This window comes from Lemur catta, unplaced genomic scaffold (genome assembly GCF_020740605.2).
Source record: "Lemur catta isolate mLemCat1 unplaced genomic scaffold, mLemCat1.pri scaffold_157_ctg1, whole genome shotgun sequence".
In the NCBI taxonomy this organism is placed as follows: Eukaryota; Metazoa; Chordata; class Mammalia; order Primates; family Lemuridae; genus Lemur; species Lemur catta.
In genome coordinates, this window is record NW_025423779.1 from 16987 (window position 1) to 41101 (window position 24115).

General features: G+C 39.8%; 1 protein-coding gene across 1 annotated transcript; it reads right to left on the minus strand.

Moving 5' to 3' along the window:
- Nucleotides 1–7173: 7173 nt before the first annotated feature.
- LOC123629506 (translation initiation factor eIF-2B subunit gamma-like) lies at nt 7174–18407 on the minus strand (the record flags this gene model as incomplete). The annotated part of the gene is made up of 4 exons (XM_045539130.1): nt 18259–18407; nt 14011–14125; nt 10685–10841; nt 7174–7319 (listed from the first exon to the last, which is right to left on the minus strand). Coding segments are annotated over exons 1-4 (567 nt in total), but the record flags the coding sequence as incomplete, so codon positions are not given.
- Between the last annotated feature and the right edge of the window lie 5708 nt (nt 18408–24115).

Below are 24115 nucleotides of genomic sequence, written 5' to 3' on the forward strand. Positions count from 1 at the left end.
AAGGATTCTATATCCAAATAAATTGGCTTTGAAATGTAAAAGCTGCAGATAACCTATTGAACATTGGTATCATGAGTCCTTCTTAAAGAATCTACTAGAAATAAACTTCCGATAGTCAAATGACTGGCAAGATAAGGAATAGGGACTGGTGGCAATGATCATTAACAGCTGCTAATGACACAAAATGAAAGACAATTAGATAATTACGTGCTTCCAGATGGAAGAACATACCACCACTTATGAAGCAGTCTTGCCAAAAAAAATTCAAACTTGAATTTAATCAAGCCTCTAGGTTTAATTACCAATTTACAGAAAATATATAGAGAGGAACACTTATTAAATGACACCACAAGGTTTCAAACAACAAAATGCAAACTGTGGGAAACAGTTTCTTCAACAATTAAATTATAAGGGAAAAAAAAGAGATGGAGGGAAAACCTATCTATTAAGAGACTTAAGAGACATTTCATAAGGAAATGTACTCACCTTAAAGAAAAAAAAAAAAAAGAGAGAGACATTTCAACCAATTGTAATGTGTAGTCCTTATTCACTTCCTGAGTTAAATAAACACATTTAAAAATGTTCAAATTATATTTATTAGGCAACTATAAACTCAAACACTGACTGGATATTTGATAATACTAAAGAATCATTAATGATTTGGTTTTTTAGGTTTTCTTAGGAGTGATAATGGTATTATTTTTTTAAGTGCCCTCATCTTAGCAATATATTCTAGAATATTTACAGAAAAAATAATATGATGTCTGGGATTTGCTTCAAAATAACATAGGAAGAAGCAAGTTGGGTAGGGATATAGATAAAATAAGATTTGTCATAGGTTGTTAACTGATGAAGCTGGGTGATAGATACATGGACAATGGTCTGTTTGCTTTTGTACACATTTAAAAATTTCCTTAATAAAAAGTTAAAACAACTATGTCTAGTTCACAACTGGTGTCTTACAAATAGCAATATCATTATTAATCTTATTAACTGACTCTAAATATTTGCTAAACGAATCCTTCAGATATAGATAAGACTGAATGATTTGTCAACAAATATGAAGCACTATTATGGAGAAAATATGAAATCTAAGAACGTTCATATTATCAACATCAGTTGTAAGAGTGTAGCTCACTCACCCAGGGCCTGGGAGAATGAATGAACCAATAATCTCTCTTGATAAGTCAGGGAAAGAGTTTGGGCAGCTGAAATAAAAAGTGAGAACCAGTAAATCAGTAAAATTGTGGGTTTAGTTAAAGCGAAATGAAGTGGAAGATGGTGATAGAAAAAATAAACCAAATGAAATATGGGTCCTTTAACTAAAAAAAAAAACAACAAAAAACCCCACATTACTTAGCAAATATGGTATTTGGCTTCAATATCCTATAAGCACATATGATGGAGGTTTCCACATACAAGTAGGACTACAATACATTTAGCAAATGTAAGGTAAATAAAAAAGATTATAAATTAAAATACATTTTAAACAAAAAAGCCAAATACTAACGTACTAATCTGTACTTTCTCTGAGAAAAGTGGAAGCCAAAAAGGATGACCTCACAATAATATTTGGGAAACTCAATCTGGAGGAAGTAGGTAAAGATAAAAGAACCAAAAGCTAATAAACCCAAACTTTTAAAGGGAATGTTCTTTTATTATAATAACCTCTCTTGATAAGTCAGGGAGAGTTTGGGCAGCTGAAACAGACCAAAAGAGCCTCCAATAATTTAGGAAGCTCTTTTGTGAGCACAGGGGAAGACCAAAAAATGGGCCCAAAGGACCATTGCTCTTAAACTGTGGCACAACATGTGTGTACAACTTTCTCCTTTAGAGAGATACTGGACACCCCCCTAGCAAATACCGACAAACTGCCTTCTTCACTTTCTTCAACTGTTTATGTGCAATTCCACTGCCCTTCCTACAAGTTTATGGTGATTCCAACAATTCTGAATTTTGGCTTAGCTCAGGTTTTACCTTGTTCTTAACAGCTAATGGGAGTCTACCTATGTTCCTCCACAGTTAGCTTTGTTGCCTTCTACTCTGGATTAGAAGGCAAGCTGATGTGAAGCTAGAATTTCAGGGGCCACTGTAATAGAGAAGATCAAGTAAAGATAGCAAAGACTTGCTGGCCAAAGTCATAGCTTGGAAGAAGGCTCCAAAGGTAAGATTGTATGTAAGGATGCTATATAAATGATGTGGGAAAAAAGGAGTAAGGGAGGAAAAGAAACGAGACCACACAGAAAAACTTAGTGACGATTCTAATCTTCAGTGCAAGGATAAGCCCTAAAACAAGGAGTAAATGAACCAAGTCATAGCAAGAGGCAGTATCTTTGGCAGTTACTTGACTCTCTTCCTCATGCCCTTTCTCCTATTTGTCACTAAGTGTTAGAAGAACACATCTGCATGAGACTCCCAAGATCTCTAATTTCAGGCAAGGCCAAAAATAACATTTCTAAAATTTAGAGACTAGGAAGCAAAGATAGTTTATATCTCCATCCTAAACATTTAGAAAGTAGCTGAAACAGCCTCTGGGAAGACTCCTAAAAATGCTAAGCTCCTTGCAAATCAAAACTACAATAAGATACTACCTCACACCCATTAGGATGGCTATTATCGGCCAGGTATGGTGGCTCATGCCTGTAATCCTAGCACTCTGGGAGGCCAAGGCGGGAGGATTGCTTGAGGTCAGGAGTTCAAGACTAGCCTCAGCAAGAGAGAGACCCCTTCTCTACTAAAAATAGAAAGAAATTACCCAGGCAACAAAAAATAGAAAAAAATTAGCTGGGTGTTGTGGTGCATGCCTATAGTCCCAGCCACTCAGGAGGCTGAGGCAGGAGGATTGCTTGAGCCCAGGAGTTTGAGGTTGCTGTGAGCTAGGCTGACACCACGGCACTCTAGCCCGGGCAACAGAGCGAGACCCTGTCTCAAAAAAAAAAAAAAAAAAAAAAAAAGAAGGATGGCTATTATCAAAAAAACCCAGAAAATAAATATTGGGGAGGATGTGAAGAAATTGGAACCCTTGTACATTGTTGGTGGGAATGTAAAATGGTATAGCCATTGTGGAAAATAGTATGGTGGGCCCTCAAAAACTTAAATACAGAATTACCATATAATCTAGAGATTCGATTTCTGAGTATATGCCCAAAAGAATTGAAAGCAGGGTCTCAAAGAGATATTTGTACATCCATATTCATAGCAGCATTATTCACAATAGTTAAAAGATGGAAGCAACCCAAGTGTTTGCAGACAGATAAAGGGAAAAGCAAAATGGTGCTATAGCCATACAATGGAACACAACTCAGCCTCAAAAAGGAAGGAAATTCTGCAAGATGCTACAACATAGATGACCCTTGAGGATGTTATGCTAAGTAAAATAAGCCAATCACAAAAAAACAAATACTGCATGATTCCACTTACATGAGGTACTTTTGAGTAGTTGAAATCATATAAGTAAAAGGTAGGATGATAGTTGCCAAGAGCAGGGAGAAGGGGGCAATCAGTGTTTAATCGGAATAGGGTTTCAGTTTTACAAGACGAAAGTTATAGAGATGGATGGTGGTGATGGTTGCACATTATGAAATGTATTTAATTCCACTGAATTGCATACTTAAAAATGGTTAAGATGGTAAATTTTGTTATGTGAATTTTACCATAATATTAAAAATTTAAAAAAAAACAAAGCCCAGCTGGGCATGGCGTCTCATCCCTGTAATCCCAGCACTCTGGGAGGCTGGCATCACCACCTCAGCTCCACCTCAGATCATCAGGCATTAGATTCTCACAAGGAGAGTGCAACCTAGATCCCTAGCATGCGCAGTTTACAGTACAGTTCATGCTTCTATGAGAATCTAATGCCGCTGTTGATCTGACAGGAGGTGGAGCTCAGGCTGTGATGTGAGGGATGGGGAACGGCTGTAAATACAAATGGAGCTTCATTCACTCGCCCACAGCTCACCTGCTGCTGTGTGGCCCAGTTCCTAACAGACCACAGACCGGTACCAGTCCACAGCCCAGGAGTTGGAGACCGCAGGTATAGCCTACTACACACCTAGGCTATATGGTAAAGACTATTGCTCCTAGGCTACAAAACTGTACAGCACATTACTGTACTAAATCCTGTAGGCAACTATAACAGTGGTAAGTATTTGTATATCTAAATATGTCTAAACATAGAAAAGGTACAGTAAAAATACAGTATTATAATCTTATGGGACCACTGTCATATACATAGCCATTTACCAAAACAGCATTATGTAGCACATGACTGTATATACCATGTTCAAGGATAAGAAGAGTCAATATTAAGATGTCAAATCTCTCCAAATTGATCTATAGATTAATGTATTTCCAATCAAAATTTCAGAAAGCTTTTCTATAGAAATTGACAAGCTGGTTCTAAATTTATATGGAAATCTAAAGGACCCAGAATAGCCAAGGCAGTCTTAAGAAAACAGAACAAAGTTGATAGGTTTACACTACATGATTTCAAGACATACTATGAAGTCAAAATAATCAAAACAGTGTGGTACTGAAGTAAAAACAAATGACCAATGAAACAAAATAGAATGGACAGAAATAGAGCACACATATATAGTCAATTGATTTTCCTAAATGTCCACATAGGAAAAAAGCAAACTTTTATTCCTACTCACACCACATAAAAATTAAATCAAGATGGGTCATAGACCTAAATGTAAAAGCTAAATCTATAGAAGTAAACATAAAAGAATACCTACACAAACTTTAGGTAGGCAGAGATTTCTTAGGACACAAAAGATAAGATACAAAAGAAAAGAAAAAAATCAGTAATTTGGATTTCATCAACAGTAAACATTTCTGATCTTCAAAAGACACCATTAGGAAAGTGAAAAGACAAGCCACAGCCTGGCTGAAAATATTCACAACACATTATCTAACAAATGCCTTGCATCTAGAATATATAAAAAATTCCCATAATCAGAACAGGTGTGGTGGCTCAGGTCTATACTCCCAGCACTTTAGGAGACCAAGGTGGGCAGATGGCTTGAGCCCAGGAGTTTGAGGTTGCAGTGAGCTATGATTACACCACTGCACTCCGGGCTGGGTTACAGAGTGAAACCCCATCTCAAAAAAAAAAGAAAAAAAAAGAATTCTTAATATAAAGACAAACAACCCAATTAAAAAATAGGCAAATACTTTGAACAGATGCTTCACTGAGATATACAAATGGCCAAATAAATACATGAAAAGGTGGTCAACATTATACCATCAGGGAAATGTAATTTAAAACCACAATGAGATACCACTACATACATACCTACTAGAATGGTTAAAATTAAAAAGACTGACAACACCAAGTGTTGATGAAGATGTGAAGCAAATGCAACTCATATATTGTTTTTTGCTTTGTTTTGGGCTTTTTTTTTTTTTTTTGCCCTTCTCATTTGTTGAAACATATATTGTTGATCGAAATGTAAAATAGTACAACCACTTTGGAAAGCTGTTTGGTAGTTCCTAATAAAGTTAACCCTACAACCTAGAATATTTTCACAAAAAGACTTCCAAAACAATGTTCACAACAGTTTTGTTCATAATTGCCAAGAATTAGAAAGAACCCAAATAACTGTCAAGAGGAGAAGGGATAAATAAATAGTAGTATATTCATTTAATAGACTACTACTCAGCAATAAAAGGAACAAATTAGCTATACCTTCAATAATGTGAATAAATCTAAAAAATACTTTGTTGAACAAAAGAAGCCAGATAAAAACTGTATGATTCCATTCATATGAAGTTCATAAACAAGTAAAATTAATATATAGTGATAGAAACAGAACAGCAACTGATTTTGCAGGTGGGAAACTGACTAGAAAGAAGCATAAAGGAACTTTCAGGAGTAATGAAACTCTTTTAGATTTGGATAATGGTAACCTGGGTGCGTATTTAGTATCTGTGTATTTTACTGTGTATAAATTATTACCTAATAAAAGGCAGGGGAAGGCCATACATAGATCTGCATTACCTTTTTGTTTTTTAGTGCAAAAGGAGGTTGAAAAATATTAATACATCTATTTGCAGTCACCAGAAATAGCAGGAAAAAGTTTGTCTCCCAATTCAAACAATATGGCAACATCACAAAGACGGAATTTTTTTCCAAAGAACATTCCAACTGTAGGATAATCTACAGTAGATCTTTTTCAGCTTATGGGCTACAAGCCACTGGGGAAACTATGTTCTCATATCCATATGCTCTTGTTTGTATCATAATCAAAGCACACTAAAACTTCAAATATTGTCACATGGTGGAGGGTCTGTAGAATTTTTGAAAGTTCCTTTGTCAATCTCCTATGTGCATAGTAAACTGCTCCTCTGACTTCTTTCTTTCTTTTTTTGTGTTGAGACAGGGTCTTGCTCTGTCGCCTGGGCTATAGTGCAGTGGCATCATCATAGCTCATTGCAACCTCAAACTCCTGGGCTCAAGCAACCTTCCTGCCTCAGCCTCCCAAGTAGCTGGGACTACAGGCGTGCACCACCATGCTTGGCTAATTTTTCTATTTTTTTTTATTGTAGAGATGGGGTCTTGCTATGCTGCTCAAGCTGGTCTCAAACTCCTGGCCTCAAGCAATCCTCCCCTCTCAGCTTCCCAAAATGCTAGGATTACAGGCATGAGCCACCGCACCTTGCTTGCTCCTCTGATTTCTATTACCATATGCTAATTCTATATGTTCATGAACTTATAAAATGGAATCAACTGAAGTACATTTGAAGTATATCTCTTTTTATAAAGATATATTACTATTCAAAAGTATTGGAAACTAGCAACTGTGACAAATGAATGTCTAAATCCTTACTGGTAATCAAACTAAAAAGTGGCTGAAGAGCACACAGGCAACAAAGTATATGATGTAATATATTTAAAAAAGAGATTGGTGAGGTGGCTCATGCTTGTAATACCAGCACTTTGGGAGGCCGAGGCAGGAGAATTGCCTAAGCCCAGGAGTTTGAGCCTGCACTGAACTGTAATTGGGCCACTGCACTTCAGCCTGGGCAAGAGAGCAAGATTCAATCTCGAAAATAAATAAATAAATAATTTCAAAAATTAAAAAAAGAAGTTTTGAAAACTGTAATGCACTGGGAAAACATAAGATATTATCTTTAATAAACAATAAGAGTCAAGAAATAGTTTTCTACCTTAAGTTTTGGATATATGTAGCGCAGAGAATCTGCAGTTCCCATGTCAGCCTCATCAGGAGGACACACAATATCTGCCTTCATTTTCATCTTGAATTCTGCACATAGAGCCTTTTGGACATCCCTGGTTGTAACCACAATGACTTCTACAGCACAAAAGAAAAAAAGAAGGAAAAATGCAAAAGATCATTCAATTAGAAATGGTTTCACTATTTAAATTAGATTTGGTCTATTTCTAAATGTAGTAATAACTGCTAATATTATTGATCCTTTTCAATATGTTTTACCTGCATTCTCTCAATTAATCCTTAAAACAATCTCATTTTACAAATGAAGAACCTTGGACTAAAAGACCTTAAGTGATTTTGCTCAGGATGACACAATTAGAAAGCAACAGAAGCAAGAAAAAACTCAGCTCTGTATGATTAGTGCCCACATCTCAACTGGTATGTTATATGCCACCTCTTGATGTAAAAATTTCAAAAGAACATTCATTAAAACATACAAATGGGATCACATTTTAAATCTTCATTCAGTACAAAGATAGAGCTATCACCACTTCCTACCTGGTAGCCATTAGTACTTCACCAAGGATCACAATGACCCCTAAGAAGAAGCAGTTTTTACATAACAGGTGTCTTCATTTTATCCATGTAGCTATCAACCACTGACAGAAAACTTAGGGTTTTGGCATGGCTGTTTGTTGGGATAATGTAATCCACTACAATGTAACATGTGTTGCTAACGTCTGAAGATCTGATTTTAGCATCTCTCCAATAATTTCCACTTGTTCCATGATAGGGCTCCAGGTCACAATTACCACTCCCTTTCCTTGTAATTGTTCTTTTCTTTTCTATTTTCTTCCCTTCTCTTCTTTCTTCCTCTCTCTTTCTCTTTCAAATCATTTAACCTTCTTTCCTTCCTTCTCTCTTCTTTTTTCCTCTCCCCACCCTGCTTTCTTTTATTAATAGTAACTAACTCACTCATTCACCCCCAAAATATATTTAATATATAAACAACAAATAAACACTGAGAATTCAGAAATGAACTCAACATGGTTCCTATCTTCAAGAAACTTAACATGGAGAAATTAAACAAGGAAACAATTAGCTAAGGAAGACATCATAGAAGAAATAGCCTTTGAGGTAAACAACGATGAATTCAAGTTCAACAAAAATTTCTTTAGTACATGATATATATAAAATGCTGATGTTACAAAGATGAATTAGACACAGTACCTAGAGATCAAAAAGTCTTCCATGACACTAACTAGAGTATAAAACAGTCCTTGAAAGGAGCTGAGATAAAAAAACAATATGTAATGGAAGAATAGAGGATAGAGTGACTAATCCTGTTTGGGATTTTGAAGAGAAGGTGACATTTCCATAGACTGGTGAGAACATTTTAGGTAGAGTGGATAGAGTGAAGGGACTAACAGCAAATATGGAAAAATAAGTCCATATTGGATCAAGATTCTTTTGTGTAGAAGGAGACAAAAGCTAAGCAGGGCTATGTTAACTTTACTCTGTAAAATCACAAATACAAAAAAACTGAATATAGGCTTAGCTATTACTCCAGAATCCTGTGTTTAGGAGACACTTTCCAAATTCTGAGTGAGCCTCAGTGAGAAGGAATTTTCCATATAGTGGGTATTAAATATACTACAGGTTAGGTGTAATGGCTCACACCTGTAATCCTAGCACTTTGGGAGGCCCACGCAGGAGGATTGCTTGAGGATGGGAGTTCAAGACCAGTCTGGGCAACGTAGTGAGACCTTGTCTACACAAAAAATTAAAAAATTAGCCAGGGCCAGGCACGATGGCTCACGCCTGTAATGCTAGCACTCTGGGAGGCCGAGGCAGACACATCATTTGAGCTCAGGAGTTCGAGATCAGCCTGAGCAAGAGCGAGACCCTGTCTCTACTAAAAAAATAGAAAGAAATTAGCTAGACAACTAAAAATATATATAGAAAAAATTAGCCGGGCATGGTGGCACATGCCTGTAGTCCCAGCTACTTGGGAGGCTGAGGCAGTAGGATTGCTTGAGCCCAGGAGTTTGAGGTTGCTGTGAGCTAGGCTGACGCCATGGCACTCTAGCCCAGGCAACAGAGTGAGACTGTGTCTCAAATAAAATAAAGTCCTTTAAAAAAAAAAATTAGCCAGGTGTGGTGGAGCACATCTGTAGTCCTAGCTACTTGGGAGGCTGACCACTTGTGCCCAGGAATTCGAGGTTGCAGTGAGCTATTATAGAGCCACAGCACTCCAGCCTGGGCAATAGAATGAGACCCTGTATCTAAATAAATAAATAAATAAACAAACAAACCAATCAACCAGCCAACCAACCACAAAGGTCACTCCCACATGTGAACTAAAGATATAAATAAAAAGCAAAAAAAAAAAGTTAGATTAGATGACAAATCTATAAAGCATTACTAAAGGAAAATAGGATATTTTAAATTATATTAAGTGAGTCACAATCTCCTTCAACTGTGAAACAGAGCTCTAAAAAGAAATTTTCTAAAACATATTTCTGGAGGGCCCAGTGGTACATGCCTATAATCCTAGGACTTTGGGAGGCCGAGGTAGGAGGACTGCTTGAAGCCAGGAGTTCGAAACCAGCCTGGGCAATAGCGAGATCTCATCTCTACAAAAAATTTAAAAATTAGCTAGACATAGTGGCATGTGCCTGTAGTCCCAGTGAGGCTGGGGCAAGAGGATCGCTTGAGCCTAGGAGTTGGAGGTTGCAGTGATCTATGATGATGCTACTTCACTCCAGTCTGGGCAACAGAGTGAGAGAGACGCTTTCTCAAAAATAAATAAATAAAACACATCTCTTAACACCAATGTCATATAGACTACTGCACAGAAATATTTATAGTTCTGTCTCAAGAAGGTAATTCTAACAGCGGAATGAACAGACTGGATTATAAGATTGGGCCTCAGGATTTGGTACTCTGATTTGTTATATGTAACTATAGGTTACCTCAAATTCAATGTGACCAAAGCAGAAACTCTGTATTTTCAAGCCTGTTCTTTGTTTCCTATTTATTCTTTTTCCTAGTTAATGGTATCATCATCTGCCTAGTCACCCAAGCAAAAAGTAGAGAGAATCACTAGACTTTTAAGGTTCTGGAAGTCAGGGCCTGAGCTGTCTTTTAAATTCTGTACACCCATGCTTAATATATTACCTGGTACATGACAGATTCGCAGCAAGTACTGACTATGAGGGTCTTATTTTCTCAGTGTGCTCTTTCTGATACCCTTACAGGATTTATATTGGATCATTGTGGAGATCAGCTCTATAACAACATCATTTAATGCTATCCTCTCAACCTTTTCACACAGCAATAGAATAATACATCTATGTTCCTAATTTTAAAAGACCAGTCTTTAGCCAGTTATGAGTCCAAGTCTTCTCTCATTCATCCTCTCTTACCCTCATAATGCTGACCAATCATTGGGATCAAACAGCCTAAAAGTTTTGTGAGTGCATCTCATTGTCATAGCTCACCTTCAAATCCAACACGCTCAAGCAGGTTCAATGGGTACCAAATTAAAGGTTTGTTCCCAACTGGAAGCAGAGGTTTGGGAATGCTGGAAGTCAGGTCTGTCATCCGAGATCCCCCACCAACTGCCATCACTACTGCTTGAAATTCCATTTTTACAAACTGCAAACACAGAAAAAGCAATTAACAGAAAAAAAAAAAAGTAACAAAAGTCAAAGCACACACAGCACTAACCCTATTTTTATTTAGGTTACTGATACCTACTAACGTCAAATGTGTAACTTCCAACTCTAGTATCCAGAGTAAGAAAAGCTCTTAGCTTCAGATAAACACTATCTATATCATACTCCCAACTCCATCCTTGGTAAAAATGGGGAGATGAGAATGAAAAAAAATCTGGCCGTTCAGTTGTTCACAATTAAGTGGAGAAGACAAATTGAGTAAATTACAATACATATCATTAGTGCCATGGCAGGAATATAGCCAAGATGCAATGGGCATACAATGAAGCAGATGCCTAGTCTTCACAGAAAACACATGGAAGGTTTTACAGGAAGGTAATGCTTGAGCTGACTCTGACAAAGCAAGAGTTTACCATGTGGGTTTCTGATATGTGAGTTTTTATTCTTTAAAAACATTAAAAGACTTCTGGCCAGGCGCGGTGGCTCACGCCTGTAATCCTAGCACTCTGGGAGGCCGAGGCGGGTGGATTGCTTGAGCTCAGGAGTTCGAGACCAGCCTGAGCAAGAGCGAGACCCCGTCTCTACTAAAAATAGAAAGAAATTATCTGGCCAACTAAAATATATATATAGAAAAAATTAGCCGGGCATGGTTGCTCATGCCTGTAGTCCCAGCTACTCGGGAGGCTGAGGCAGTAGGATCGCTTAAGCCCGGGAGTTTAAGGTTGCTGTGAGCTAGGCTGACGCCACGGCACTCACTCTAGCCCGGGCAACAAAGCGAGACCCTGTCTCAAAAAAAAAAAAAAAACATTAAAAGACTTCTGACTAGAATTAACAACAGAAATACAAGCATGTTAGGCTTCTGAAAAGTATAAAATGACTTAAAATTCCTCCAATAATTAATTCAACCATCTGCTCCAGTCTTCTCATTACCCCCAATTATGAAAGATATCACTATGAACACAAATGTAGGCTTGTATCAGAACCTAGATATACAGAACCCAATTACACAAATAAACCAAATTATTAATTCTTTTTTCAAACTCAAAGTAATAAACAATCCTATTTGACATTAAAAAGAATCTCTTTACAGCAGCTACTACAGAACAGAGGCACACTAAAAGGTCATAAATCCTTATTGACTTAAACTGAAAGCATTCTTCTTTGACTTACAACAAATGATGTAATTTTTAAAATAAAAGAGTAAAATGCAATGTTCAGACAAAAGAATCTATTCAACACCAAATAGTCAAATAATGTTGCAACTTTACCATAATTATAATCATTCCTGGGCCCCACACATCAACATCTAAATTACAACACTTAACGCCCAGTATACCCAAGGCACAAAATGAAGGCTCCTGAACAACATTCACAACTTAAAGATATGGTCATTTTGATTCCAGCAAGCACTGCCTCAAATTGGAATTTAACTTCAATTTGGCACTATAAACTTCCACCACATCTGATGTTATGGAAAGAGCACTGGACCCTTAAGAGTTGACTTTAAAAAAAAGAGTTGAAAGACTTGAGTTTGAGTTCTCTTCTGGTTCTGCCATTTATAGGTGGCATGACCAGAGGCCTGATATTTAAAAATCTCAGTGTCCTCAGTTTTTAGAAGGAAGTCTGGTGGTTAAGTTTACAGACTCTAGAGCCAGGCTGCCTGGGTTTGAACTGTAGCTGTGTGAACTAGGGTGAACTACATAACTTTTCTATGCCTCAGTTTTTTTCGTTTTATAAGATGGGGATAATCATAGTTTCTGCTTCACAAAGTTGTAGTTAAAGTTAAATTAGTTATTCTATGTAAAGCATGCAAAATAATGTCCACCCCATGAGAGACACTATGTACAAGTGTTTGATATTATTAGACAGAAGCTAGATTACAGAAAGCCTGTGATAACTGAACCACGCTGTTTCATAATTCTGGTCTCTGCACCGCTACTCTTGCTTCTTACTTTTTCTTGTGTCTAGAAATTAATCTATTACACTTTAAAGACTCAGCTCAAGAATCAAAGCCATTCCTAACCCTTCCCACTCCTCTAGAAGTTACTCCTTTTCCCTAGGTGATTTCACTCTACTACGTACATATTATCTCAGTCTTTACAGGCTTCATTGCACTTACGTGTTTAAATGTCTATTTAAGAGTGACACTAATGTCTCTTAAATATGTATCTAAGATTCTATTTAAGAATGAGTTCCTTACAACTATTATGTACCCATAATAATTTTAAAAAAAAAGAATGAGTTTCTTGAGGCACTGTGTGTTCATCATCACTGTATCCCCAGTAAGATGCCAGACACTCAGTGTTTATGGAATGAGGATCTGTGAGCCTCACAACAACCCTGTGTAAGAGTCAAACTCAAAAACACGTGCAAAAGGGTATCAGAACCCAGCTCACTAGGATTTGAGGTTCCTGCTCTCAAGGAGGCTCTGGGTGAAGAAAGGAAACCTAGGAAGAATAGTTATCACGGACATAACTAATCACAATAGCAGGCAGACTGTCAAATGCTCAATGTCATTGTCACGACAACTATGGGTGATGGGAATCAGGCAACGAGTCTCGCTAGCCTCCAAATCTTTAGAGAGGGTGTTCATGGCATCTCGGACATGACTCCATCATAGCATTCGTGCCTTCTCCAGCAGTAAATACATTTTAAAAAATAAAATCTGTATCACAATTGGTCTGTCATCCCACTGTGTGCCGCCTGAGGACAGGGACCTTACTGTATTCCTCCTCGTATTTCCTTGTCCTGGACCCAAACAGCTAAACGTAGGCAGAATAAGTGAATGAAGGGCTGGAATGGAAAGAGTTTAGACAGTGCTAAAGGCGTCTGGTCCTGGGGCTGGTGCCCACTTGTGACTTCTAACAGAACCTACCCTCCCCGAATCTCAGTTTCTCCATCTGTTGCACAAGGTGGTGGGCTGCGTTTCTCACCAACCTCCCTTCTAGTTCGGACACCTGGCTACACTGTTGGGTGGAGCACGGACTCGAGCTGGCGACTTCGGGGCTCAGCACCCCCGCCTACCCACTCGCGTCCACCTCGGCAAGCCCGCCTCCCTCAGAGAGTGGGGCCTTCGGGCACCCATCGGGCAGCTCACCCGGGTCAGCCAGCTCGTGCGCGGCCTGGCAGGGCAGACGCCGCAGCTTTACCTCAGCTCCCAGCACGCTGAACCGCTCCCAGAGCTCCCCACGCCGCTTCTGACTGACAGCCCAACAGCGCAGGCGCGCGATGGCCGAGCAGCTCGATGGGACGCACTGAACAGACCTGCAGAGAAGGGACGAGCACCGAGCGATAGACGACGGAGCGCAAGCAAGGCGGGGAGGCGGGACCGCCGAGGAGCATTCCCGAGTCTCCTGTGGTGTTCTTGGGTGCAGGACTTCGCCGTCTGTGTCCCTTCGTCCATTCACATATTACCAACGCCTATTAGTGTCCCTCCCAGTGCAGGGGGCTAGGAACCCAGATGGAACAAGTCACAGTCTCTTTCCTCAGGGAGTTCCCATTCTAGGACCTGGCTCTGAATACCGCTCTGAAAGAGAGCTCATTGGGAGCACAGTTTTTGGCTAGTCAGTGAAAAAGTCACCGAATGCCCTTGCTGGCCAGGGATTGCTAGGACTTCCTATGTGACAGACGTCTAAGATGGCAACTCAAGTCAGCTTTAGCCATCAAAACAGTGTGACTGAAAGGAAGTAGCCAGGGGGACAGTGAATGGTGGCAGACGAAGTCAGAGAGGCGATGGGAACAGGGTGGAGAATTCAGATCCTCTGGGGCGTGTAGGCTATTATGAGGACCTTCAGTTTTGCTGTGGGATGGAAGCTACCAGAGATTGTTGAGCAGAGGGACGTGATATGACAGGGTTTTAAAAGCTCACTGGTTGCTGTGCATAATAGATTCCCTAAAAGCAGGGAGGGAAGCACTTAAGAAGCGCAACTGCATGAGACCCCAAACACCTGAATCTAGACAACTCCAACAACAGTGAGAGATGATAATAAAATAATTGTTATAAGCACTGAGTTTTGGGGTAGTTTGTTAAGCTGCAGTAGATAATAGGAACAATGGCCATTCTCTCATTCCCATGCACCCTACAATTTCCTAATCTTTTGAAACCTTTCTTTTTTTCCTATCCATCTCTTAAACTTTGAGTTGCTTTAGCTCTCTGCTAGTTAGGAGACAGAGTATGATTTCAGACATAAAAATAAAGGAGTTTGACTTCACTCAACAATATTTATTGACTGATTGATTGATTGATCCATCAAGATGGAGTCTTGCTATGTTGCCCAGGCTGAACTTGAACTCCTGGGCTCAAGGAATCCTCCTGCTTCAGCCCACTGAGTAGCTGGCACTACAGGCCAGTGCCACCACACCCAGCTAATTTTTTTTTTTTTTTGAGACAGAGTCTCGCTCTGTTGCCCGGGTTAGAGTGAGTGCCATGGCGTCAGCCTAGCTCACAGCAACCTCAAACTCCTGGGCTTAAGCAATCCTACTGCCTCAGCCTCCCAAGTAGCTGGGACTACAGGCATGCGCCACCATGCCCGGCTAATTTTTTCTATATATATATTTTTAGTTGGCCAGATAATTTCTTTCTATTTTTTTTTTAGTAGAGACAGGGTCTCACTCTTGCTCAGACTGGTCTCGAACTCCTGACCTCGAGCGATCCACCTGCCCTGGCCTCCCAGAGTGCTAGGATTACAGGCACCGCGCCCGGCCTCCAGCTAATTTTTTTAAATTATTTTTTTAGAGACGGGGGTCTTACTCGCCCAGGTTGGAGTGCATTGGTGCAATCACAGCTCACTGCAGCCTTCGACTCCTGGGCTCAAGCAATCCTCCTGCCTCAACCTCCTGAGTGCTAGGATTACAGGTGTGAGCCACCGTGCCTGACCTACAGCATGGTTTTGAGATAAGAATAAAGTAAGAACAGCAGTCAGTCCCATATCTGTCATTCATTTTAAATGCTTATATCTAAACTAGGAAATGTTTTCAGAGAACTGGAAGGATTTCTCTTCTAGTTGAAGAAAGTAGTTGAGAGATGACTTCAGCTAAAACTCATTTTAGATTATTCCCTGAGGGCAGCAATTCTCAAACTTCTTGGTCTCTGGACCCTTTACACTCTTAAAAATTATTGATGACCCCAAGAGCTTTGTTTATCTGGATTATATCTATTGATTTTTGACTATGATAAAAAACTCAAACTGAGAAATTCTTAAAATATATCTATTAATTCATCTTAAAAATAAAAATAATAAAACCAGTACATAGTAACAAATATTTTAATTAAAGAAGTAACTATGGGCTGGGCATAGTGGCTCATGCCTATTATCCCAGCATTTTGGGAGGCTCAGGCAGGAGGATCATTTGAGCCCAGGAGTTCAAGACCAGCATGGGCAACATGTCTTTACAAAAAATTTAAAAATTAGCTGCATGTCATGGCACGTGCCTGTAGTCCCAGCTACTCAGGAGGCTGAGGCAGGAGGATCACTTGAGCCCAGGAATTCAAGGTTACGATGAGCTATGATCTTGCCACTGCACTCTAGTCTAGAAGGTGACAGAGCGAGACCCTGTCTCTAAAAAAAATTTTTTTTAATTTTTAAAAAAGTCACTATGTTTTCTTTTTTTTCCTTTATCCTCCTCTGAGAGTCATAATGTTTACAAAACAAAAAATTTAGCAAGAAGAATGCCATTGTTTCACCTTTTAAAAAAATCGGTTTAATGTCTGGCTTAATAGAAAATAGCTGGATTCTCCCATCAATTGTGATATATTGTTTTGGTTAAATTATATGGTAAAGATTTGACCGCATACAGATACATAGTTGAAAAAGACAGAGAAATTTTAATAGCCTTTTCAGATAATTATAGGTATTTTTCTTTGATATTACACCAAAACTCAGTAAGTTGTAGTTTGTTAAAGGTTTGTTGCAATGTAGAATGTGAAATATATCAATGAACGTTTTGTACCCTGTTACATTATTATACTGGCACTTTGAATGGACATTTTACTCATATGTGATTTTGCAACTTGATATATTAATCATTTGTAAAATACTAGTTCACAGATCTTATGCAGATCTCCCTAATGTTGACTCATTATGCAATATAAAAGATCATATTTGTTAATATCATTAGCAATATCATCAGAAAAAAATCCTTAAATACTGGGAAACTGGCAAGCTTATGATGACAAATACTGGTTTTCTAAAATTCAAATTTTCTCTTGATTTTGTTTCTTTTTTTTTTGAGACAGAGTCTCACTTTGTTGCCCAGGCTAGAGTGAGTGCCGTGGCGTCAGCCTTGCTCACAGCAACCTCAAACTCCTGGGCTCAAGCGGATCCTACTGCCTCAGCCTCCTGAGTAGCTGGGACTACAGGCATGCGCCACCATGCCCGGCTAATTTTTTCTATATATATTTTTAGTTGGCCAGATAATTTTTATTTCTATTTTTAGTAGAGATGGGGTCTCGCTCTTGCTCAGGCTGGTCTCGAACTCCTGACCTCAAGCGATCCACCCACATCAGCCTCCCAGAGGGCTAGGATTATAGGCGTGAGCCACCGCGCCCGGCCCAAATTTTCTCTTGAAAGCTCAAATATTATCATTGGCAACAAATACTGTTAGTGGTTTTCCTTGAAGTAACTGGCTCACTTCATTTATTTTGATAAACTGTCAGCCATAGTTTGTCAGTATTTCAAGAAATACAGTGTTCCATGAAAAAGCAGTTCAACTTGCAACTCTATCATACAAGTGCTTTTCCTTGACAACTATTATACTTTTTATTCACAGAAGTGTTATATGTGTACTTCTCATTTCATCACACAGAACATTAAAAAGACATACTCAGGCCAAGATTTAATAAAATTAATATATTTTACTGCTTCATCAGAGAACTTCTTAAGTGTCACTGACTTAGCTTATTATTCTTATTGTTTTTTCAGACAGGGTCTTGCTCTGTTGCCCAGGCTGGAATGTGGTGTATTGTCAGAGCTCACTGCAACCTCAAACTCCTGGGCTCAAGCGATCCTCCTGCCTCAGCCTCCTGAGTAGTTGGAACTACAGGCTTGTGCCACCACACCCAGCTAATTTTTCTATATGTTGTAGAGACAAAGTCTCACTATATTTTTCAGGCTGGTCTCAAAGTTCTGAGCTCAAGCAATCCCCCTTCCTTGGCTTCCCAAAGTGCTGAGGTTACAGACGTTAGCCACCATGCCCAGCCTATTTTTATATTTATTGCAAGTATGTAGCAGAGAGTACAATGACTATTACTATGGTGCCACTGCTTTGACTCATACTAAATAAAGCACCAGCAGTTTTACCCACCATTACTTTTGCACCATCAATGTATCATAAGTATCAATATAATGAAAAAGGCAAATAATGTTTTAGTATTATCATGAAAGTAGTTTTGACCTGACAGATCCCGTGAAAGGGTCTCTTGGGGATTCCCAGGGGTCCACAGAGCACACTTTAAGAACTGCTGCCTTATGGATTCCTCTTGCCTCCCACTGCTTCTAGTACTCACATTATGGCATTCACTGTAAGGAGCTGTCATCCCCTTGTCCATGTTTCCTCTATCACACTCGGAGCCCTTTGAGGATGAGGGCTATATCTTATTTGCTGCTCTCTCCCCAGGACATAGTGTGGGACCTGAGATGTGCAAAGTGAATACTACTGAATTAATTGAAATTTTCTTATAAATTTTCCCTTGGTCTCCCTTTTGGTGGTAGGAAAACTGGGCTGAGAGCCAGATCACTAACTCTTCTCTTGAACTCTCTTCCTAAGTTAATCCATGTTATTATTCCTTATGCCTCACCTCATGCTTATTAAGTACACAGGAAGTACTTAATAAATGCCTATTAAATACAGGTCATTTATTATAATGTTTGCTTTTTGTTCACAGTGGTGATTTCTCATCTCTCCCCTAAGGGATATGTGTGTGTGTGTGTGTGTGTGTGTGTGTGTGTGTGTGTGTGTGTGTGTTTGCATGTGGTGTGGGAATAGTTTAAGAAGGGCAAGCTCTCAGAACTGTGGGAGACAAAAGAAACCTTTCAAAAGTTGGGCTATGGCTCACAAATACTCTTCCCACGGTCTGCTAGAAATCTCTCTGGGAATTTCCTGGACACATTACAATATTCATCTACTCCATTTGGCTGTAGACTTGTCAGTGGGGCAGGGAGTTATTGTTTTTAGAGTGCTGAATGAAAGATAAAAATGAAAAAAGAAACTTCACTTTGGCAACCAATTGCAAGTCCTAAAATATTTGCATTTTATTTTTATATGTAAGCCCAGCAGTTGCCTAATAGATCCATGATAAGTTACAGAGAAAATGATGCTACAGTGTTTATATAAAGAGCCCGGATAGAATCTTCATTAATCAGGACTTCAGTAGTTCTTTTCAAGTACACAGAGTTTTCGTCATTGGTGGTTTTAAAGGTCAGGATCTGGACATTCATGTCCTGAACTGATGAGTCAGCTTAAAAAATAAGTGATTTAATTAATTTGGTGATTCTCTTCTCTTTATTGAAAACAACTTTTCAGATGTCTGATTTTCCCTTGTTTTTAAGTTGGCAAGGTTGGTTTTGGGATCACAGTTTCACTTATTCATTCGACAAGTATTTACCAAGTGACTATTATGTGCCAAGGACAGTTTTAGGCTCTTGGGATACATTAGTGAACAAAATAAAGATCCAGCCCTCATGGAGCTTACATTCTAGCAGGGAGAGACAGCATAAATTATAAAGAAGAGCAATTAATAAATAAGTAACCTGATAGTATATTAAAAGGTGATTAAGTACTTTGGGAATAAGAAAAACAGGCAGGAAGGAGTGGCAGGGAGAGGGAAAATAGCTATAAGGTCTTAGAGTTTTACAGAGGATGTTGAAATATGGGATTTGTGTTTCATTTGAATCTTTCTACAACTTTCTATCTAATAAATTTAGAAGCAAATACAAAAGGAATAATTGACATCAGTAAAAATGGTGGAGTAAGGTCCTCCAAAAATTCTCTCTTCCTTAAAAGCAATGAGATTTACTGTCAAAAATTATCAATATCAACTTTTTTGGATGTGCATCATGAGCAATGATCAATCATGTCACTTCTTTCAAAATCTGTTGGTGATTGGTCTCTTCCCATCTCTTATTCAATTTATACACAGATAACAAAGAGTATAGTTGTGTTACTTCCTTATCTCTCAGCAATAAACCCACTTGACATTTTACAAAAATGGACAGTTAAACAAGAGAATTGGCCAACAAAATGAAAGTGCAGCAAAGAAATGAAAAGTGATAATGCTGGAAGTGAAGCTCAAATTGAACATAAATGGAGTGATAGAAAAAATAGCTGTTCATGGGAATGTTGACACTGATGTCATGAATCACTGTAGATATGCAGCCAGAGGAATGTAGCGAAGGTGACTTTATCTACATTAATGAAGAAAGTGGTTCTGACAAAAAGGACAGGATGTCCCAGTGGAAGCAATGGCAGCAAAAACCTTCACATTAAAGGAATTCTCTGAAATAGTTCATGAGATTGCAAATACAAAGAATAAAATGTTGGAAGCTGATTCAGACTTAGAAAGCAGTATGACAATTCATCAAGGCATAGAGAAGATGCTCCATTTAAGTTATACAAGGAAAAAGAGGCAAGCAAGCACTGTTCAAACTATTCCTGATAAAGTTATGTTTTGTTTTGTTTTTGTTTTCAAGACAGAGTCTCACTCTGTCACCCAGGCTAGAGTGCAGTGATGTCATCATAGCTCACTGCAGCCTCAAACTCTTGGGTTCAAGCGATCCTCCTGCCTCAGCCTCCCAAGTAGCTGGGACTATAGGTGTGCACCACTGTGCCTGGCTAATTTTTTCTATTTTTAGTAGAGACAGGGTCTCGCTCTTGCTCAGGCTAGTTATTAATTTAGTACTATGCAAAGGTTGTTACAAATCAGTAAGAAAAATATAATTAAGCCAATAGAAAAATCATTGAAAACACATGCAGTGTAGTTTATAAAGAAGAAAAACAATGGCTCAATAGTAAATAAAGTAATGCAAATTAAAATAACAATTTTATCATTTTCCAGCACATATTGTCAAAAAATATTTTTAAGTGCTAATGCTCAAGGGTGGTTGAGAGTTTAGGAAATAGATACTATAGCGAGTAAAAATCGATTCATTCTTCCTACAGGGCAGCATGACAGTTTGATGAAGTGACTTTAGGAAGTTGTTCTAAGGAAATAATAAAATAGGTAATGTGGATGGGTGTGGTGGCTCATGCCTGTAATCCCAGAACTTTGGGAGCCAAGGTGGGAGGATCACTTAAGCCCAGGAGTTTGAGATCAGCCCGGGCAACATAACAAGAGCCTATCTCTACAAAAATATAGAAAAAATTGCCTGGACACGGTGGCATGTGCATGTAGTCCTAGCTTTTTGGGAGGCTGACGCAGGAGGATCACCTGAGCCCAGGAGCTTGAGGCTGTAATGACCTATGATGGGGCCACTGCACTCCAGCCTGGGCATCAGAGCAAGACTGTGTCTCTAAAAATAAAAATAAAAAATAAAATAGGTAATGCAAATATATGCATGAGGATGTTTATTGCAATGTTTGTAGTTTTCAGCATAGGAAATTTGTAAACAACCTTAATGTCCATCTGTAGAGGACTTAAAATGAATACACTACCTTACAATGTAATATAATTGTAGCCAATAAAAAAATGGTTAAAATGAGTATCCCCCTTGTCCCAGTCACCATTATTTCCTGGTGGATTATCCCCTGCCTCCTGTCTCCTTCTCAACTTATTCTCTACATAGCTGCCAAAGGTAAATCTAATCATGTGACTCCCTTGCTTAATGCTCTTAGGGCTGCTCATTGCAAAATCCTAAAACTAGTCTGTGAGCCTGGAGTTTCATCTCTCTGCCCTTTACACCCTAGTGACATGGTACTCGACATGCTTCTCAGTTGGCCTTTGTGTCCAGTTATTCTCCTTAAGAATCTAGCATTTCAGCCAGATGCGGTGGCTCACACCTGTAATCCTATCCCTATAATCCTAGCACTCTGGGAGGCCAAGGCAGGAGGATCGCTTAAGGCCAGGAGTTTGAAACCAGCCTGAGCAAGAGTAAGACCCTTTCTCTACAAAAAATAGAAAAAATTAACCAGGCATAGGAGCATGCGCCTGTAGTCCCAACTACTTGGGAGGATGAGGCAAGAGAATCACTTGAGCCCAGGAGTTTGAGGTTGCAGTGATCAAGACTCTGTCCAAAAAAAGAAAAAAAAAAAAGAAAAAAGAATTTAGCACTTCATTGAGCCCCATTAGTTAGAATGATCCTGTTCCATCCTCTAAAGATACCTGTATCTTCACTTCTTTGTAGTTCTTACACAATGTTATTAAAAGTTGTTTATGTAATTATTTAATGTATGTCTCTCCGATTAGAGTTTAAATCCTATGAGGTAAAAAATTATCACTGCTTTAGGCACGATTTTTTTTTTCTTTTGAGACAGGGTGTTGCTCTGTCTCCAAGCTAGAGCACAGTGGCCTCACCATATCTCACAGCAACCTCAAACTCCTGGGCTCAAGCCTCAGACTCCTGCCTCAGCCTCCCAAGTAGCTGGTACTATAGGTGTGCGCCACCACACCCAGCTAATTTTTCTAATTTTTTTTTTAGAGACAGGGTCTTGCTATTGCCTGGGCTGGCCTTGAATTCCTGGGCTCAAGTGATCCTCTTGCCTTGGCTTCCCAAAGTGCTAGGATTACAGGCTTGAGCCACCTCGCCAGCCTAGGCACAATTTTATTCATTCACATAGCATGGTGCCTGACATAGGTGCTTGATGCATGTTTGTTTATTGGATGAACGAATAATTAAATGAAAAGTAGCCTATAAAATATACAGTGTGAGTAAAGATGGATGGTCTCAGGTGGCTAGTACCAGGAACAGAAACAAACTACTTCCTGTAGGCTCCTGTGGGCTGGTTCCTTCCCTGAAGGGCAGAGGAAGGAAAGGCAGACAGAGCAGGGGGGAGCCTTCTGGGAAGAACAGAGCTGGGTGGGAGTGGCAGCCTCTGGGGTTCCTGCCCCTTCTGCTCCCTGGGCAGGAAGGGGCTCCCGCCAGACAGGGGTGTCTCCTGTGGAACACCCAAGGTGCAGAGACAGGGGAGGTGTGAGCTGCTGGGAGGCTGAGCTGGGGTATTAGGCTCAGTGTTTCGCGGAGATGGGCCTCAGGCTGTGCCCAGTGCTGGGAGAGGGGCTCAATGCCACTGCCCAGAAAGTCTCCCAGCCAGGCCAATGTCAGGATGCGCCCTAGAGGCATTTAATTTATTTAAACAGACTAAATGTGCTAGTTCCCACTATCCTATAGTAGAGGTCCCCAACCTTTTTGGCACCAGGGACTGGTTTCATGGAAGACAAATTTTCCACAGATGGGGGGCAGGGAGGGTGAGGTGAGGCTCAGGTGGTGATGGGAGCCATGGGGAGCGGCTGTAAATACAGATGAAGCTTCATTGGCTCCACTGTCGCTGTGCGGTGGTGGTGGTGGGAGAAATGCTCCCTCTCCTGTTTCATGGAAGACAACTTTTTCATGGGGGGTGGTGCAGAGCTCTGTGGCCAGACCCTAATAGGCCAGTCTGTGGCCCAGGGGTTGGGGACTGCAGCTCTAGAGGACAACTTGGGGTGGGTGGGGAGTTGAGTAGGTGGGACCCTGCACATGCCACTTCTCAGGGCAATAGGCCACTGTACTGCCTCACACAGTGCTATGACTCTGAGACAACTGAGACCTGGGACCGGGCTTGAGGGTGTGACTGCCCACTATGGGGGAACTCTCTGCACACCTCTCACCAGGTACTTGTTCTTAAAGACAGCACCTTAGCTCGTTGGCAACTGGAGGGGCAGTGGTGGCAGCCTTATGATGCTGCTGCCTTCACTTTTGTCAAAATCCTGACCTGGCTGGTTTGGCAGCCATCCCTAGGCTTTGTCTTCTATGATGTCAAATTCTTCTGCCCACGTGGTTCCAGAAGCAGACTCCCTTCCTCCAAATCACCACACCCGTTCCAAAAAATGCCAGGCTAGCCTCCATTCCCCCTTTACTGGGCAGTGGGTCCCTCATTTCCCTGCTCAGCTCCAGATTTAATGTTTGTCACTGAGAAGCCCCATTACTTCCACTTAACATAGATTTTCTTGGCTCCCAGCAGGGAACTAAAGTCCTGGAAGAGCCTTCCCTAATTCTTTGAAGGCAGGGCAATTTCTCTATGTGTTCCCTGCTTAGCACAGAGCCCAATAAACACATTCTGAAGGAA